Consider the following 17,786-nt stretch of genomic DNA (forward strand, 5'->3'; position numbering starts at 1 on the left):
ACATTTTCGTGAATAACTAGAATTTCTAAGATGAATAGGACTAAACAAAGTTTCAAAAAAATCATGGGTTATTTTTGTGTTTGAGTTGAAATTTTGAATCATTTTTGAAAGAACCCCTAAAACGTAATAGTTTGATTCAGTTAAATTTGATCAAAACAATTTTCTATTTGGAATGTCGGTTTTCAATATTGGATTGCCAATTCTGAAGTCTGATCTACATCTTTTGTTCCAACAATCCACTGCAAATTATCTGTGAAGTAATTTTTCAAAAAACAATTATGTGTTACTACTACATTCATTTTTTTTTTAAAATTCGCTAGACAATTTTTGTGAAATAATTTTGTTTATGTGTCACTATCACATTCATTCTTAAAAAGAAGTTGACATGACTTGGTAGAAATAATGTCATGTCATAGTTCTTATTATGACATGTCAAATTTCATTTATATTTATGATGTTTTACATTTTTTGTGAGATTTTTAAAATATAACCATAACTTAGATTTATTACCATGAATGAAGATTTTAAACTAATAACATAATTATAAATATATATAAATTTTAAAATCAACCTAAAACTAAAAAATAAAAATATCTGAATATTTATATTTATATTGTTGTCAGAATTAATTATGGATATATTTGTTACTTAAATTTTCGAATTATGCTTTAATTCATTGGTTAGTATGAGAACAAATAATCAAATAATCAAATTACTAAACTATTATATTTATTCATATATGATAACCATAAAATATGTTTGTTAAACGACTTTAGTCGATTTATTGAGTTAATTAATAAATTATTTTCTTATTTTAATATGTGTTAAGTAAAATAAAATAATAAAATTTATGAATTTATATATATATATATATATATTCAAATAAAAATCATAATACAATTTAAAATAAATAAAATTTATTTGTTAGAATTTAAATTTAACGAAAGATAAAATAAAATAAAAAAATTGATAAGCCAAAAGAAGCATAACTTACGAAAATGTATTTATATTTATATTGAGAAAGTTATTTTTTAAAAAAATATTAAAATTAAAAAAATTTCTTTAGAAAATAATATAGTTTTAGAAAAACTATCATAGTAATAACTGCACAATTGAAATATGTCATAATGTTAGCCACATAATTCATATAGTTAATTATATATTAGTATTGTTTAGATGTATGACAATATAATAGCATTTAGTCCATTAGTTGACAAAAAAAAACTGCGATTAAAAAGATATGAGTTTTGAATCAGTAAAAAAAAAAGATATTAGTTTTGAAATTCATTATACATGATTTTGGCAGTACGATTTACGTTAATTTCTACCAACTATTAAAATTTTTTTGCACCAATTCTCCTTTAAACTAATGCTTAAAAGACCACACAAAAAGTTTGATACTAAGATATATATCTTCGTATGCATATATATCCTCTGTTTCTTTTTCCTATAACAAATTAATCATCGTGTCTTTGTATTAATGGCGATTTCTTTACGTGAAACTTTTTGTTTCTTGCTAATTTTAATTAGAGATGTTGCTATGAACCAACTTTACTTGATTAAACCCATTTTAAACTCACATTTATCCTTTTAAGGGTGTATTCAATCAAATATAACAATGATTTTTCTCTCTCAAATCACCCAAAATCATCTAGTCGTCAAGATCACATAATTTATATGTTTGATTGAATACACCCACAAGGTGGGTAAGGAATTCAAAAACTACCATGTAGATCATCTTGATCATATCATATCCATGCCTTCTAAAACAGGTTAAGCAATGCCAAAACCCATATATACAAGGGCATAATATATGAAATTATATTAAAAACAGAATCAGTAATATCATAAAACCATATATAGCTTCATAGTACAACATGTGATATCATAATCATTATTAAAGCCTCAATTGTCAAACTTGAACCGGCGAGAGATGAGATTAAAAGAGGTTTTTAGATCACTTCCACTTCTTGAACTTACCTCCTCCAAACATCCCATGCCTCCCATGTTTAAACTTGCCTCCGTGATGCTTGAACTTCCCGTGCTTGAACTTACCATGACCATAACCATAGCCATAGCCATGACCATGTCCAAATCCGTGACCATATGCTGCGTGTCCGTAAGGACCGTGAGAGCTATGAGCTATGTGGTGAGCTCCGTAGGCAGCTGCAGCACCTGCAATCATACCCCCGATTCCAGCTGCGTGCCCTGAAACAAGTTAAGGGAAATTACATTAATAGAAGAAAAAAAACAAAAAGAGGCAAAAAAAGTTTTAGCACATAATTGAATCTGAAAAGTTGTCTTTATGATGCTCAAAACTCTAATGAGATGATTGCTACATGAGTACACTTTCAAAGGTACGATCTTTGGAGAACTTATGTAACTGATTTCAATCTCATGGATGCGTTTTTGCAATCAGAATACGAACTCTTGCATACCAATAACAGTCAAATGACTATGGATTCCTGTTGGGTACCATATAAAGTACGGTCATTTCAAAACAATATATTATTAGCCCAACTTGTTGCTAAAATGAAATGTAACAACCGAGATGATAATATCGTTTTCACAACTACCAATGTATAAACATTATTTGTTTCAACTTCCTTATGTGACATGATATCTACCACATATATAGACAAAATTCTACATTATAGTTTCTCTCTAAAGTGACATTTACCACATTCATAATCATAGCTAAATGTTTTTTCGCAACTAGCAAGAGGAGATAGAGTACCTGAGTGATGAGGAGGATAGCCAGCAGGAGGATAACCAGCATGACCAGGCGCAGGAGGATAACCACCATAACCAGGAGCAGGAGGGTAGGCACCAGGTGGAGGTGGGTATGCACCCGGAGGATAACCAGGTGCAGGTGGGTAGGCACCAGGTGGTGGGGGAGGGTAAGCTTGTTGGGGTGGGTATCCAGCTGGTGGATAAGCCCCAGGACCCGGCGGGTATCCAGCGGGTGGGTACCCAAAAAACCCTTTGTCTTTGTCTTCCTCACCTCCCATGTTTTCTCTCAATCAACAAAACAAAACCTACAAAAAAAAAAAAGAGACAAATAATAAATTCGATTTAGGTTAAGATTCGTACAAAACCGAACATTAGCTTGAATCTTTTTCATCAGAGGATCAAGCAGAGACATAAGCTTCATAGGTTAAGTCAGAGATCAATGTAATTATTAATTCCCAATAAAACTGCACAAACGAAGGATCAGAACAAGCGAAGCAAAGATTGATCACAGGAACAAAAGTGGGAGTAAAATAATCAAATCTAAACGGAAAAAAGATGAGAGATTTCTTACCCGAGACGAATCGCGAAACAATGTCGAAACAGGATTGGAGCAGAAAACAAAACATAAGATATTTGGAGATATGTATTGATGGGGTTTGCTTAAGCCATACATTTATTTCCTTAAGCGGCACGGTTTCCAAAAGGATATATTTTGATCTTATGGTCCTCATACTTTGAGTATGATTCCTAATTGGACACGTATTCCTCATTAATAATAATCGAGTCCAGGTCTTCCAGCAACGATACATCACTACATCAGACATGTAATGGTGGTAGTAATGGTTTGTTTATTCAGAACTTATTTGAAATCTTTAGTGAATTTTGGTTAATTGTATTATGAATATTCGAGCCCATACTAACTTGCGGGGCGCTTATGAAGTATTATAAAATATGGGGGTCAATTGAGATAAAGATAAGAATAGTTTTGTTACGTAATATTTAGCGTTGCGGGAACGCGTAATGAATGGACGGACCCGTGATCCCTACCAACATGCATGCGTTAGTTGGGTGGTGTATATAACTACTCTTTTTTAAATGAGAAAAATGCGTAAAGGATCGAAGAATCTACACGAAATTATTATTACTTTCGGATTTCTTTTCGTAACAAAATAAACTAACACATAATGATACTGATTCCCCAAATATATTCAATAGATAGAGAACTTATGAAACTTCGTTGCTATTGGAAACTACTAACTAGTACCAATAGGATTTGCTTGGAACTTAATTACCACATGTAAACACTTTTCAAGCGGCAATCGAGTAAAATTACAGAAAAGCTCTGCATAACTTACAAATACAAAGTATAAAGACTACTCAACACAAGAGCTACTTTTGATCCATTACACTCCCCATACATGTGCTACCGTGAAGGCTGAGACTTTTGATCAGCAGAACCCAAAGGTGCGTTCTAATTCCTGCTCACTCTCGCAGTTATATCCAAATTCAAAAGCTCTATCTGCGGTTAAAAGAAGAGACAGAACCACTCACTTACATGTACAGATAAGAGGGTAATACCACAGCGGGAGATAGATACGTACCAAAACGGCCCTTTTCTGTTAATATTTCAGCTTCTAGTTCAGCTTCTTCCTGATCTGTGTCTGAATCGGTTTCTAAGACCAAACTGTCAGAACAAAGCCCTGAGATAGTACACACCATACACCCACTGTCTGGACAAAATATCACTTCCTTGCAGTTCTCATCACATACTGTTTACAAGACCATAAAACAAAAAGGGTAAGTTTAGACAACACAAGCAGCAAATTTACATTTTTTCACAGCGTTTCATTATCATACCATGAACATTTCCAGTCTCTTCGCATATGAACACATCGTCAATCTGATGGTAACCACATTTTGTTCCCAAACAAACGTGGCCAATCACAGCTTTATTGGTAAGTCCCTTGCTTTTCTTCCACAGAGATACTTTGTCAAGTACTGTTTTGTCAAGAACTACCCTGTCATCCACCATCTAAACGTTGCCACAGAGATACCATCAAACAATGATCGTGGTGAGAAAAGGAAACAACTATGGGATGCAAATGATGTTTACCTCGGAGGGAAGAGGAGCTTGGCTTCGCTTTGCTGCTTGCATTTGAACGTAATACACTTTAAAATCCGGTGGACAGCTTCTGACCAGTTCAATCATATCCTTCTCGTCACGCTAAAATTAAACAAAGAGAAAAGAATTCACTTACAAGGAACTAATACATGTATGACCTCTTATAGCAGCTTACAGACTATGTGACAACTCACATCGATATAAAGCTTCTTCCAAGCACATTCACGTAACATTCTAGTTGAAGGCATTAGACCCCACCGGATACAGTACCTGCAGATACAAACAATCAAAAGTTGTATTGCTTTGTTTATTGATTTTGAAAACTAGATTATCCACGAGACCACGGTAACATAAGAAGAGGCTTACAGGCGACGCCATAAGGATTCATCAGAGGCGGTAAAGTTGAGAAATTTACACACTAAAGAGCATGACAGAAGATCCTGTAATAACCACATTCAATTTCGATTCTGAATCAAGAGAACAGTGACTAATATGTAGCTTGAGAATGCAAATGAAAGATACCTCAGAGGATAAGAACTTGAAGATGTGGCGAAACAGCTCAGTAGGAACTTTGGTGAAATCTCCACTCTCTATCCTCTTTGCACCGTTTCTATCTTTATTGTGACCATTTTCCTTCTGATCTACATCCTTGTCTACAACCACCTTTGTTTTGTCTTTCTCAATACGTTGCCGTTTTGGTTCAGGTTCTTTCGTTTTTTCTTCATCATCTACCTTCACAACCACGAAAAAAACGCACACACATGCATCAATTAAAAAAAAACTGAACCTTTCACATGAACAAAGAGATCTCACAATGGACATAAACCGAGAAGCATGAACCAAATAAGATCGACCAAACCCAAATTTGATGTAATAAATTAATATACACAGAAACCCAGATCATGAATTATACGAAAAACATCGAATCTACAATCTAACTACAGATCGATGAGTTTCAGTTCAAAAAGATTGAAACTTTAGAAGAAAAAAACGAGATAACGAGGAAAGCCAAATACCGATGAGACTTCTGATTCGAGGAACCGAGCGAAGCACTCGTCTTCATCATCGGAGAGCGACATTTTTTGGGTGGTAAAGATCGGAGCTCCGGCGGCGACGGTGGATTTTATATGGGCGAGGAAGGGGTAGAGTAACGAGAGGGTTGGGCGATTGTGCCGGTGGCGTGAGATTGGAGACGAGATTTGGGCCAAACAGTTTTTATTAATGGGCCTTCGAAACCTTGAAAAATGGCCCATATATAGTCTCAAAGATATCCTACTCTCAACGTCATTATAATCAACAATCGGATTTTCATTATACTAAAATGGCCTTTTTAGTTTATTAGTACTGTTTTAACAACCGACGTTTTCTTTAATAAAATGACTTCCAGATGTATATAGTAATGCCAAGAACGACATCTGAGCTACAAATTTCATATCTTTATAATTCTTCTCTGTCGACCACAAACATGCATTATTATTTATTTATTTATTTTTGTCAACCCACAAACGTGCATTATTAATACAGATTTCAGTAATAAATGTTATGCAATAATACTAGAACTAGCACATATTATTAGAAGGGTATGGTTGTTGTTAGGCCTCAGACGGATCGGGTATCCGGGCAATTTTAAGGTATCCGGATCCGGATCCTTATCCGGCGAATCCATAATTTTACTATCATTATCCGGATCCGGGGTTCTCGGATATCCGGGTGTCGGATATCCTTCTAAAAATTGTAATATCCGGCGGATATCCGGATCCGGATTTGGATCCTTAAAATAAATAAAAATATTAATATATAAAAAAATATTAACAATAATTTAAAAATTAAAAAAATATATAATGTTTTTAATTATTTCTATGTATAATATTACAAAATTTACATGAAATAATTAAAAACATTATATATTTTTTTAATTTTTAAATTATTGTTAATATTTTTTTATATATTAATATTTTTATTTATTTTAAGGATCCAAATCCGGATCCGGATATCCGCCGGATATTACAATTTTTAGAAGGATATCCGACACCTCGGATCTAATCCGGATCTCGGATAAAAGTCCCAGGCCTAGTTGTTGTACTTTTCCTTTCTGGAAGCAGAACATTTTTGTTTGGATAAGCAACTTAATTTCGTGATTTTTTCATGCAACTCTATTCTTATTGATTTAAATATATGATCATAACAGATTATGACCCAAAAAAGCATAAAAGATTGAAATTGTTTTTAGCAACGTTTTGGTTAAAAAGAGAGGTAAAGATCATTAGAATACATCTACATGTAATATCTAAAACAGTATACAAATATTAAAAAAAAAACTAAAACGTAAATAAACAGAAAATAAAACTAGTTTAAATAAAATCATCTCCAGTAGTCTCTCATTTTGAAAGAATACATTAAAATGAAATAAATATTTTTAATGGTACACCATCTAAAAAAAGATTAGAGCACATGCAACGCTGAGTCTCACCAGGCTCGATTTCCAATGTTTTTTTAATGTTTTTTTTTTTTTGTTTAATTAAAAAAAAAGAAAAAAAAAATTAATCGTAGGCCTGTGACACAGTAACGAATTTTTTTGTCGTGGGACCCACGATACAGTAACGAAACTCAACTAAGATCAATCCTTAGCTTGAGAGTTTTCGGCTCCGATCCGACACGAAAACCAAAAAAATTAATTTTTTATATATTTTTTTAAAAAATTTCTCTTATGGACTCTGTTTTGCATGTGCTCTTAGGATAGCAAATAGTATTACATCAATTTAAAGGAATATTATTCATAAACTTACTTTGATGTTAAGCTTGTTTTTTACAAAATGCTACTTAAATTGTATACAACTTTTTGTCAATTATATAATTTATTGCATAGTTAAATAAAATGAAATACATTAACATAAAAACATATTGCAAACATTTTGAAAAACGTTGAGGAAATATATCAGAATCACACTTCAAAAAAGAAGGAAATATAAACACAATAAATTAATGTGATGATTTGATGTGTTAATAAGAAAGAAAAAAAAATCTGCAGTGTCAGAAAGATAATATAATATAATATAATATATAGCTAAAAATGGCTACACACTTTTTTGTAATCGTCTTTCAATGTCTTTTTTTTCTTTCTTAAAAAGCATTGTTCTTCTTAATAATAAGAACAACCCAACGACTACGAAATTACAAAGAAGATAATTCTGACTTCAAAACAGAGCAAACAAATAATCTCAAAAAGGATTAGAATTTAGATTTTGGTTCTCTTTCTCTGGTCGGAGACAGAAAGGTAAGAAAGATGGCAGCTCCGGTGATCACAAACGACGGCGAAGCGACGGAGAGGCAAGCTCGAATGGCGCATTCAGCAATGACCTTGGTTCAGCTAATTAATGGCGCTTACCATGTGATTACGAAAGTAGCTCTTAACGTTGGAATCAATCAGCTCGTCTTCTGTGTCTTCCGCGATCTTATTGCTCTCTCCATCCTCGCTCCTCTCGCTTTTTTCCGCGAAAGGTTTCATTTTTTCTTTTTATTTGGTCAATGCAATTTCTTGATGATTGGGTTACATGTAATGTTCTGTTTTTAAGACAAAACTAATAACAATGGTTGTTCTTTTGATGGTCTTGTAGAGGGATAAGACCTCCCATGAGTAGAAGGGTTCTCTTTTCACTATTCTTCCTAGGTTTAGCAGGGTAAGTAACCAGCATTTGATTAACCAGGTTCTCATGATCTTCTGACATCTTGTTTATGTAGATTTTAATGCTATTCTATCTTACTCTTAGGATATTTGGGAACCAGTTACTATTTCTTATGGGTTTGTCATACACAAATCCAACTTATGCAGCTGCTATACAACCATCCATCCCAGTCTTCACCTTTATATTAGCAGTCATGATGGGGTTAGTATAAATTTTCCTCAACATTTACAATAGAATGTATATATGTGTATTCAATCTTTGTGTGTCTTTCCTTATTCTGTATGCAGTACAGAGAAAGTGAACTTGTGTAAAATAGAGGGCCTAACGAAAGTTGGAGGTACTCTTGTTTGTGTTTCCGGTGCCATAGTTATGGCTTTGTTCCGTGGTCCAGCCTTGTTTGGAGATAAAGATTCAGACCTTACAGTAAACAGACTAATCATTGATAGAAGTCAACCTGAGCTTCATGGTTGGTTAGTCTCTAGCTTTCTTGGTCTTGGGCTTGATCTATGGCACATTGGGGTTATATGTTTGATTGGAAATTGCATGTGTATGGCTGCTTTTATCGCTGTCCAAGCACCTGTTTTGAAGAAGTATCCTGCCTACCTTTCAGTTACAGCGTATTCATACTTCTTTGGTGCATCAATAATGATCACAACAGCGTTTGTGTTTGTTAGAGAGCCTAAAGAGTGGCACTTGACACAATCCGAGATTCTTGCCGTTATATTTGCGGTAAAAAGTTTGCAACAACATGTTTGTTTTTTTGGGTATGTTTTACATAAAAAGACTAAAGCTTTCTTCATTTCTGAGTATTTTTTTGGTTATTGATTCTTAGGGAGTGTTTGCATCAGCTCTGAACTATGGACTCTTGACTTGGTCTAACAAAATTCTTGGAGCATCTTTGGTTTCTCTTTATAACCCTCTTCAGCCTGCAACATCTGCCTTTTTATCTTCAATTTTCCTCGGCAGTCCAATCTATCTTGGAAGGTTTCTTGCTTGCATCTTTGATCCATCAATAAACACAGGCACCCAGCCTCTTAATATTTATTGTCTTTCTTTCTCATGTGCAGTGTTGTGGGTGGAGTACTCATCATTTCAGGGCTATATATGGTTACTTGGGCATCTTATAGAGAACAGCACACAACAGTTTCAGGAAATGTGATTGCTTCTTCCAGTGATGTAAGCGTTTCGGAACCTTTGATTTACAGAGATGGGACTGGTGAAAAAATTGCGTAAAAAGACAATTCAGATATACTGTCAGAGAAGAAGTATATAACAGACAGTTTCTTCTACACTTAGCTTGCTTGATTTTTCATTCAACTGAAGCAATAGAAATTATCAATAGAATTGATAGATAAGTTCTACTTTGAGATAGCCAAACAGAATCAAGATCATGGCTATTCTTATCAAGAAATAACGACTCAATATTAGTGGCTGATGTTGCATATTGCAAGAATATAATTGTTAAAAAACAGAGGAAGAAAGTGGATTATTTGAAGGGATACAATTTGTATCCAATTGTTTTTGTCTAAACATTTCCATTAATTTTAAAAAGTTAACTAGATACAGATCTGCGCACCGGATATTGATTTTTATATTCTTATATATTGATATTTGTTTTTTATAATTAGTGTTATATATTTTAGATAAATCATAATATAATTATTGTATTCAAAAGATCTGATCCGAATTGGGTAATATATTTATTTATGGTACAAATATCTGAATCCGTTTCAGATACATTTGTTATTTAGGTTCCTATACATCAGAATCGAACTCATCCAAACTCATAAATACTCAACTCAAAACCCACACATAAATTTATAATACTCAATCGGGACCTAGTTTAAAAAAAAACGATATCCGAAAAGAACAACCTGTACCTAAATAGATAGTCAAATGTTCAGCGTGCTGATATGTGTACCGATGGACAATTCTCGTGGGCCAAAATCACCTCGGACAGTCCATGAGAAGGGACATGCCTAACTGATTTTATAAACTAAAAAAATAACTATTTTTATGTGTTTCGCTAAATTAAGTAAAATAAAAATAATTTTTTATATTTAGTAAAATAATTGTATGGAGTGAAAAATTAAGTGACAATAAATGTAATACATAGACATGTCTTTGAATTATATTTTTGTTTACGTAATTTTTCCTTCAATTGAAAGTAAAAAAAAAAAATTGGTAAAACAAATTAAACAGAACATTTACCCATATACAAAATCCAGTTATTTTACATTTTTGATTTTATAATTGGCACAAAGTTAATGTTGACTAACTAGTAAATAAAAATCTTCACTATTGTTATTATTGTAACATAATTTATGATGTGATGTATTGTTTAAGTAATATAATTAATGAAATTTTTAAATCGAGTAAATATGAAAACATAATTAATATAATTATATTAATGAAATTACCAAAAGGACAATATACCTTTTTTATAGTGTTATCCATGTTTCATTCTCATTTATAGTGCTATCCATATTTCCAAAAAAATACCAAAATGTACTTTACTTTTTTTTTTTGAACTGAAAAAGAGTTAAACTCGGATCTATTAAAGACACAGACCTAACCTCCAGGTGGAGGTACAGTCCACGGATAGACCCTCTCCTGGACATTCAAATGAGCCGAAAGCAATAGTTCATAACCGTGTGGCCAACGGAGTTCGAACCAAGGTTCGCCGTAGAACAAAGATAGATACAAGACAAAGAAATTTTACAGACCTATATATGCATGTTCGATTTCATCAATTTTTGTACTCTTTTTTTCTGATCGACACTAGATGTAGATCAAAAGTGAAGTTGGAACGGTTTAGTAGAGAGATGATAAAGATGAATTAATCTTTAATTTCTTATGTGAGAAATGTATAAATGAAAAACAAAATTGTTCTCTATATATAAACAGGATATCAAAGGTTATTGTATCCAAACAAATCTACAAATTTTTAAAAAAGTTTATGTCAAAAAATCCAAAAATTCCTTAAATTGCAAATAAAAATAAAAATATTTATTTGTACGGTTTAAACGAGAAAAACAATATAAAAATATGCAAGAACAATATGAATAGAATTAAAACGACATGGTATAAATGGACAAATTGGGGTGTACAAAAGTCGGAGATGCCATAGCCACTACACTACATTATTGCTTCGAATGGACAAATTGGAGTGTCCGCTTGTTATCTGGATAAACAACTTGATTTTTCATTTCTTAATGCAAATCATTGTTATCTGGATAAACAACTTATTTCTTCAAGAAATTTCCATGAAAATATATTTATGCCGTGCGAAGCATTTTAAAGACCTAACACAACAAATGTTTTCTTAAAAGTTAACATTAATAATTTAAATTTAGTTTAAAAATATTTAATCATAAGTAAAATTTAAATGATAATCTTATTTTACATAATTGCTATTTTATTAATTTAATAAAAAGAAAACTGTGGTATAAAAAGCAAAGATTAAAGCATATCTTAAAAATAATTATTAAATTTTGAGTTATAACATAATAAACTAGGTTAAGACCCGCGCCTTGCGCATGATCAACATTATATATAAAAATTATTTTATGTATTAAATATTTTTACATATTATGAAATAATAAATATATATTAAATAATTAAAAGTTAGTAACTATTAAATATATAATTAAATTGGTGCGAACATATAAATCAATTTTGTTGATCTAAAAAATATTTTTTTTATATTTGATAGGATATGTTATTAAATTTAAATGATACTAACATAGATAATATATTTTAGTATATTTTTATTATTAATGTCTATTAAATGATGATTTCTACTCATATAGTTTTTTTGATCGTTTGTATACTTTATAGAAAAAAAATTAAATTACTGATAACAAAATTTTCATTGTGGGATTAATAGTTTTAGTAATTTATAATTTTTAAAAAAAATAAGTTGTCAATGATTGTTCAAAAATTTTATCAAAAAATTGTTCAAAGTAAATTTTGAAACTAAAATATTATATTTTATATGGTGTATATTTTAATTTAAAACGATATATATATTAATCTTAATAATTAATTAAATTAGACTTTTTACTTATATAATTTTTGTAATCATTTGTATTTTGTCATAATAAAAATTTTAAACCATGGATCATAAAATTTGAATGTGAGACTTTTAACAGTTTTAGTAATTTATAGCCGTTTGTAAAAATTCAAAATATAAGATATACATAAAAATCTAAATTTTTATTATATGGTTATTGTGGTTGTTTAATTTATTTAATAGTTTAAAATTAAACAAATATGATAGAAGATACACTATTTTTATCAAATCTTTAGTATTCAAAATCATTAATTGCCATATATACTTTAGCCACATTAAGCAATTCCGTAAATTTTATTTAAAGAAATAGTAAGGTACATTAATGATGAATTTATTGTTAGTTAAATAAAAAGCTTATTATATAATTAGATGGACCAATATATTTCTCTAATGATTCTAAAAATCATTTTAGTGATGACATGTGGCTGCAAAAAAAAAGTTATAATGCTTCTCAAATAATATATAGGGGATTAGTTAAGAGTACTTACTATAACTAAAATGAAGACTGAACTTATGTTAAAACCTTATTATGTGAGATTTATAGTGGTTAATTATATAATTACTACAACTAGGGGCTCCTAAAAGTTTAAATTACGTTCGGGCCTAAGACCAATGCATTTTTAAACATGCCATAGGCACAGCTCTGATTATATAATCACACGAGATTTTGATCGGAACAATCATAAGAGATTGAAGTACTAGATCTTGGAATTTGCGTGAAGACATTTACCAGCTTCAAATTTCAGCTCTAAACATTTTACTTTGTTTAGGAAATATATAAAACCCCCACTTAGAAAGAGATGATTTGATATTTTTTAGTTTTACATTCGGTAAATTGATATTAAGACAACAATCTTGCGTAAAAGACCAAAAACATACATTTATTTTGGTAATTGTATTTAGACTTTTTTAAATCATTGATGTTCAAAATTATCTAGACCAAAATAATATACTTCTATTCTATATGATACTTTGTTGTGAAAAATAGAAATAGATTGTTAACCTAAACAATAGTGTTTGATAATTCTAGAAAGAGTCTTCTGTTGAAGGATTCTAATAAGGAGAGTTGTTATAGAGAAGACCTCTTGTGGTGTATTGTGAAATAGATGGATAAGACTTCAGAGTCTAAAATGAGAAAATGTAGTTAATATATTATTTAAGATTATATATTTTTATAATATTCATACTATTTTGAACAACCCAACCACTACGAAAATAAGAGAGAGAAGTCTGACTTGGAAGCAGAGCAAGGTTTTCTTCTTCGATCAGAGTAAGAGAAGCAAGATGTCAGCTCCGATGATCCTGAACGATGCGACGAGGAGGGATGCTAGAAGGGCGCACGCTGCAATGACCTTGTGTCAGCTAATTTACGGAGCTTACCATGTGAGTGCGAAAGTAGCTCTTAACGTTGGAATCAATCAGCTCGTCTTCTGTGTCTTCCGCGATCTTATTGCTCTCTCCATCCTCGCTCCTCTTGCTTTTTTCCGCGAAAGGTTTCATCTATCAAGTTTCATTTTATTTGGTCAGTGAATTTCTTGATTTATTTAAAAAAAAAAAGAAAAGAATTTCTTAATTTATTTGTGGGTTTATATCAAGAAGTCTCAATAATAGCTCCATCTTTTCTGTTATTGGATAACTCCAGTATCTTTGTTTTATTCTGATTATACTGTTTGATGATTGGATAAAACGTTATGTTCTGTTTTTAACACAAAAAAAAAAAACAATAACCATAGTTGTTCTTTTGATGGTTTTGTAGAGGGATCAGACCTCCTATGAGTATAAGGGTTCTCTTTTCACTCTTCTTCCTAGGTTTAACAGGGTAATGAACTATATCATTTTTGATTTGCCATAATCTTCTAGCATCATCTTTATGCAGCTTCTCAATCTCGATAGGATATTTGGGACTCAATTACTATTTCTTATTGGTTTATCATACACGAATCCAACTTATGCCGCTGCTATACAACCATCCATCCCAGTCTTTACCTTTCTATTAGCTGTGATGATGGGGTAAGTTTCATTTTCTGTAACATTACCATATACATATATTTAATCTTTGAGTTTCTTCCTTCATTTGGATGCAGTACAGAGAAAGTGAACTTGTTTAAAATAGAGGGCCAAACGAAAGTTGGAGGCACTCTTGTTTGTGTTTCCGGTGCCTTAGTGATGGTTTTGTTTCGTGGTCCAGCCTTGTTTGGAGATAAACATACATACTTCACACCAAAAACTGTAATTGTTAATAGAAGTCAACCTGAGCTTCATGGTTGGTTAGTCTCTAGCTTTGTTGGTCTTGGGCTTGATCTATGGCACATTGGAGTTATATGTTTGATTGGAAACTGCATATGTTTTGCTGCTTTTATTGCTGTCCAAGCACCTGTTTTGAAGAAGTATCCTGCGTACCTTTCAGTTACTGCCTACTCATACTTCTTTGGTGCATCAATAATGATCACAACAGCGTTTGTGTTTGTTAGAGAGCCTAAAGAGTGGCATTTGACACAATCCGAGATTCTTGCCGTTATATTCGCGGTAAAAAGTTTGCAATAACCTATGTAATGTAACATGTTTATTTGGGTTTGTTTGACACAAAATAATTCATCTGAGTTTCTTTTTTCTTTTTTGGTTTTGATTCTCAGGGAGTGTTTGCATCAGCTCTGAACTATGGACTCTTGACTTGGTCTAACAAAATTCTTGGAGCTGCTTTGGTTTCTCTTTACAACCCTCTTCAGCCTGCAGCGTCTGCATTCTTATCCACGATTTTCCTCGGCAGTCCAATCTATCTTGGAAGGTTTCTTGTTTTCATCTTTAACCCTTTCTTACAGACATACACTCACACAACATCTTTATCTGTTTCCTACTTAGATAGAGTCTCTTAAAATCTATCGTCTTTCTTTTTCTCATGTGCAGCGTTGTAGGTGGGTTGCTCATCATTTCAGGGCTTTATATGGTTACTTGGGCATCTTATGGAGAACAGCACACAACAGCTTCAGGAAATGTGATTACTTATTCAAGTGATGTAAGAATTTATGAACCTTTGATTCATAGAGATGGGACTGGTGGCGATAAAATTGGGTAAAAAGACGAGTCGTTTTTTTTTAAACTGTTGGACAAGAACTATATCACATTCAGTTTGTTTTACAGTTAAGCTGTGTCGTTATTTCGTTTGGTCTCTTAAATCTCTTTTATTGATTTTAGTTAAACAGAAGCCGTAGCAAATTAGCAACAGAGCTGGCAGATAAGTTTTAATTTGAATAGCCAACAAAGATAAGATCATTGCTGTTCTTATTAAGAAAATGACGACTCAGTACTAGTGCCTGATGTTGCAAATTTACCCCATAAGTTTGAAGACGCCCAACTTTTCTTGAACATCCAATTATATTAAGATAGAGCACAAAGGCTTTAGAAGATTATAGCCGGAGATATACTCAACGTCAGCAGGACGACCAATGAAAAACAGTACAATAAAACAAAAGATAAAAGTGTGGTCGACAGTGTGAAGAAACCCATGGAAAACTTCACTCGAAACTTTGACACGTTACTCAGAACAAGCAACTTACGGCCAGAAATAATACCGATGTTGATAGACCCAAATGAGAGGACTTGAGAGCTGGCAGAATGCACCAATTTTGGTGGTAAGTGAATTCTCCTTTACAAAAAAAACTTGCTGATGTTGACAATGTTGTGAGGTTGATCTATCATTGACGAAGCAGATTTTTTTCAGCAACGCAGAGAAGGTGTAATGGCGAAGAAGTTACATCCATTGGAGAGACATCATAGGATATATCCAGAGAAGAACTTTGCAGGAGACTGTTGACCCGCAAGCGCGGTTGTAAAGAAACTACAGAACCATATCCAACATTAATAAAAAAGGGCTTTAGCTGCCTAGATTTAAGCCTAAAACTGAACAAGTGATTCATGTCCCAAAATGGGATAACGAGTACGAAAAGAAGAGTGTTGGAACTAAGAGTGATTTTTGGAGGGGTCAGCCATCCTGATACACGACATTCCGTTGGAGCACTCGATCTATCATATTCCACAGCCTGTTCCATTTCATGGTGCATAACCCGTAAAATCAGTATCGTCTTTTAAGTGAGTAGGCGAGAAAAAAATTATCAGAAAAATGTTTACAAGGAAGAGAGAAAAATGAAAAGAAATGTGTGACCATCATCAACGTAAACTCTCTAAGCAATGAGACTATTACTCCTATGCTATTATCTATACAAATAACTTCTGCCCGTAAGAGTTATGGTTCACTAATTTTACACTGATACAAGCTCCTCCGATGCACACACTCTGTTCTTTGTCAATGTTATCCAAAGTACATAGCACAAGAATACAAGTATATTATTCAAAGTATTCTATTGTCCCCGTATAATAAAAAGCAACCCATATTCCATCTACGAACACTAAAGATGATTCTCCAGCAATCACTAATCCAACACAAATACGTGGACAAAACACTAGCCTTGGCATTTAACAGAAAATCATGAACTTTTCAACACAAAATATGCACAATCTGAAGAACCAACATGAATAACAAGTGAATGTGAGATTGCAATATCCAAATCAGAAGATGTTCGTACTTGAAACTACAATCCTATTGCCCCGAAATTAACAATGTTCAAATTGACCTGAAAACACGAGGAAGAATGCACTGAGGACATCTCTAACCCAACTCCATTTTTTTTACTCTAAAATAGAATAAAAGTGGATATGGAGTAATGTGGGAACCGAAATTCGCACTGTCGATTTCCGTTTAAATAAGGAAACTAGGAAAACCCTAATTTCCCAGAGGACCCGGATATCTGCTAATTACCACACGTCAAGCAATCAGAACACGAGAATAACAACGATAAGAATAAGAAATCGGAAAAGAGAGCAAAGTAGATCTTATTCCGAATCTGCGTATGAGCGTTTACAACAAGGTATAAGCCTGGGCTCGAGAGCTGTCGGCGAGATTCCTAGTTCTAGCAACCCTAAGACGGCTAAACCTAATTGAGTCGCAGCTCGAAATAACAAAAACGGAAAATTGCCTAAATTGCTCTAAGTGCTAAGTTTGCTCTGAAAAGTCTTTTGCCATGCTCCTCGCCTAGGACTCCTCATATACTAGCTCAAGGTCGGTTTACGCTTTTACTCTTCTGCCCTTAAGCCGTCATAGCATAAAAATGGAGATATT

At 32.6% G+C, this 17,786-nt stretch overlaps 4 protein-coding genes across 7 annotated transcripts; 2 read left to right on the forward strand and 2 right to left on the reverse strand.

Annotated features, from left to right (window-relative positions):
* Window positions 1-1,778: 1,778 nt before the first annotated feature.
* On the reverse strand, window positions 1,779-3,392 carry LOC106315672 (glycine-rich protein A3-like). The gene is made up of 3 exons (XM_013753473.1): window positions 3,305-3,392; window positions 2,738-3,038; window positions 1,779-2,208 (listed from the first exon to the last, which is right to left on the reverse strand). The coding sequence occupies exons 2-3, from the start codon at window positions 3,009-3,011 to the stop codon at window positions 1,958-1,960; spliced, it is 525 nt and encodes a 174-aa protein (XP_013608927.1). The 5' UTR covers window positions 3,012-3,038; window positions 3,305-3,392; the 3' UTR covers window positions 1,779-1,957.
* A 613-nt stretch (window positions 3,393-4,005) lies between these two features.
* Window positions 4,006-6,078, reverse strand: LOC106315773 (F-box protein SKIP31-like). Its single transcript, XM_013753595.1, has 8 exons — window positions 5,872-6,078; window positions 5,378-5,587; window positions 5,222-5,295; window positions 5,050-5,125; window positions 4,847-4,957; window positions 4,591-4,765; window positions 4,335-4,502; window positions 4,006-4,252 (listed from the first exon to the last, which is right to left on the reverse strand). Exons 1-8 carry the CDS (start codon window positions 5,932-5,934, stop codon window positions 4,182-4,184), a joined length of 948 nt encoding a protein of 315 aa, XP_013609049.1. The 5' UTR covers window positions 5,935-6,078; the 3' UTR covers window positions 4,006-4,181.
* A 1,878-nt stretch (window positions 6,079-7,956) lies between these two features.
* LOC106315634 (WAT1-related protein At5g45370) lies at window positions 7,957-10,116 on the forward strand. The gene is made up of 6 exons (XM_013753428.1): window positions 7,957-8,353; window positions 8,470-8,532; window positions 8,623-8,739; window positions 8,826-9,267; window positions 9,371-9,522; window positions 9,606-10,116. Exons 1-6 carry the CDS (start codon window positions 8,139-8,141, stop codon window positions 9,769-9,771), a joined length of 1,155 nt encoding a protein of 384 aa, XP_013608882.1. The 5' UTR covers window positions 7,957-8,138; the 3' UTR covers window positions 9,772-10,116.
* A 3,447-nt stretch (window positions 10,117-13,563) lies between these two features.
* Window positions 13,564-15,779, forward strand: LOC106313202 (WAT1-related protein At5g45370-like). Of its 4 annotated transcripts, none has more exons than XM_013750953.1 (6): window positions 13,564-14,106; window positions 14,370-14,397; window positions 14,490-14,623; window positions 14,698-15,139; window positions 15,247-15,398; window positions 15,518-15,779. In XM_013750953.1, the coding sequence occupies exons 1-6, from the start codon at window positions 13,898-13,900 to the stop codon at window positions 15,684-15,686; spliced, it is 1,134 nt and encodes a 377-aa protein (XP_013606407.1). In that variant the 5' UTR covers window positions 13,564-13,897; the 3' UTR covers window positions 15,687-15,779. The 4 variants fall into 4 exon arrangements, with proteins under 4 accessions (XP_013606407.1, XP_013606410.1, XP_013606406.1 ...); XM_013750952.1 differs by having other exon boundaries at window positions 13,570-14,106; window positions 14,370-14,432; window positions 14,507-14,623; XM_013750957.1 differs by having other exon boundaries at window positions 13,908-14,135; window positions 14,370-14,432; window positions 14,507-14,623.
* The last annotated feature ends 2,007 nt before the right edge of the window (window positions 15,780-17,786 follow it).

This window comes from Brassica oleracea, chromosome C9, assembly GCF_000695525.1.
Source record: "Brassica oleracea var. oleracea cultivar TO1000 chromosome C9, BOL, whole genome shotgun sequence".
Lineage (NCBI taxonomy): Eukaryota > Viridiplantae > Streptophyta > Magnoliopsida > Brassicales > Brassicaceae > Brassica > Brassica oleracea.

Coding starts and splice junctions, on each gene's coding strand:
- LOC106315672 (XM_013753473.1), bottom strand. CDS start 3,011: ATGGGAGGTGAGGAAGACAAAGACAAAGGGTTTTTTGGGTACCCACCC. Junction 2,209..2,737: donor CTATCCTCCTCATCACTCAG/GTACTCTATCTC, acceptor AACTTGTTTCAG/GGCACGCAGCTGGAATCGGG.
- LOC106315773 (XM_013753595.1), bottom strand. CDS start 5,934: ATGTCGCTCTCCGATGATGAAGACGAGTGCTTCGCTCGGTTCCTCGAA. Junction 4,958..5,049: donor GGAAGAAGCTTTATATCGAT/GTGAGTTGTCAC, acceptor GTTTAATTTTAG/CGTGACGAGAAGGATATGAT. Junction 4,503..4,590: donor AGAGACTGGAAATGTTCATG/GTATGATAATGA, acceptor TCTTGTAAACAG/TATGTGATGAGAACTGCAAG.
- LOC106315634 (XM_013753428.1), top strand. CDS start 8,139: ATGGCAGCTCCGGTGATCACAAACGACGGCGAAGCGACGGAGAGGCAA. Junction 8,354..8,469: donor CTCGCTTTTTTCCGCGAAAG/GTTTCATTTTTT, acceptor ATGGTCTTGTAG/AGGGATAAGACCTCCCATGA. Junction 9,268..9,370: donor TTCTTGCCGTTATATTTGCG/GTAAAAAGTTTG, acceptor ATTGATTCTTAG/GGAGTGTTTGCATCAGCTCT.
- LOC106313202 (XM_013750952.1), top strand. CDS start 13,898: ATGTCAGCTCCGATGATCCTGAACGATGCGACGAGGAGGGATGCTAGA. Junction 14,107..14,369: donor CTTGCTTTTTTCCGCGAAAG/GTTTCATCTATC, acceptor ATGGTTTTGTAG/AGGGATCAGACCTCCTATGA. Junction 15,399..15,517: donor AGTCCAATCTATCTTGGAAG/GTTTCTTGTTTT, acceptor TCTCATGTGCAG/CGTTGTAGGTGGGTTGCTCA.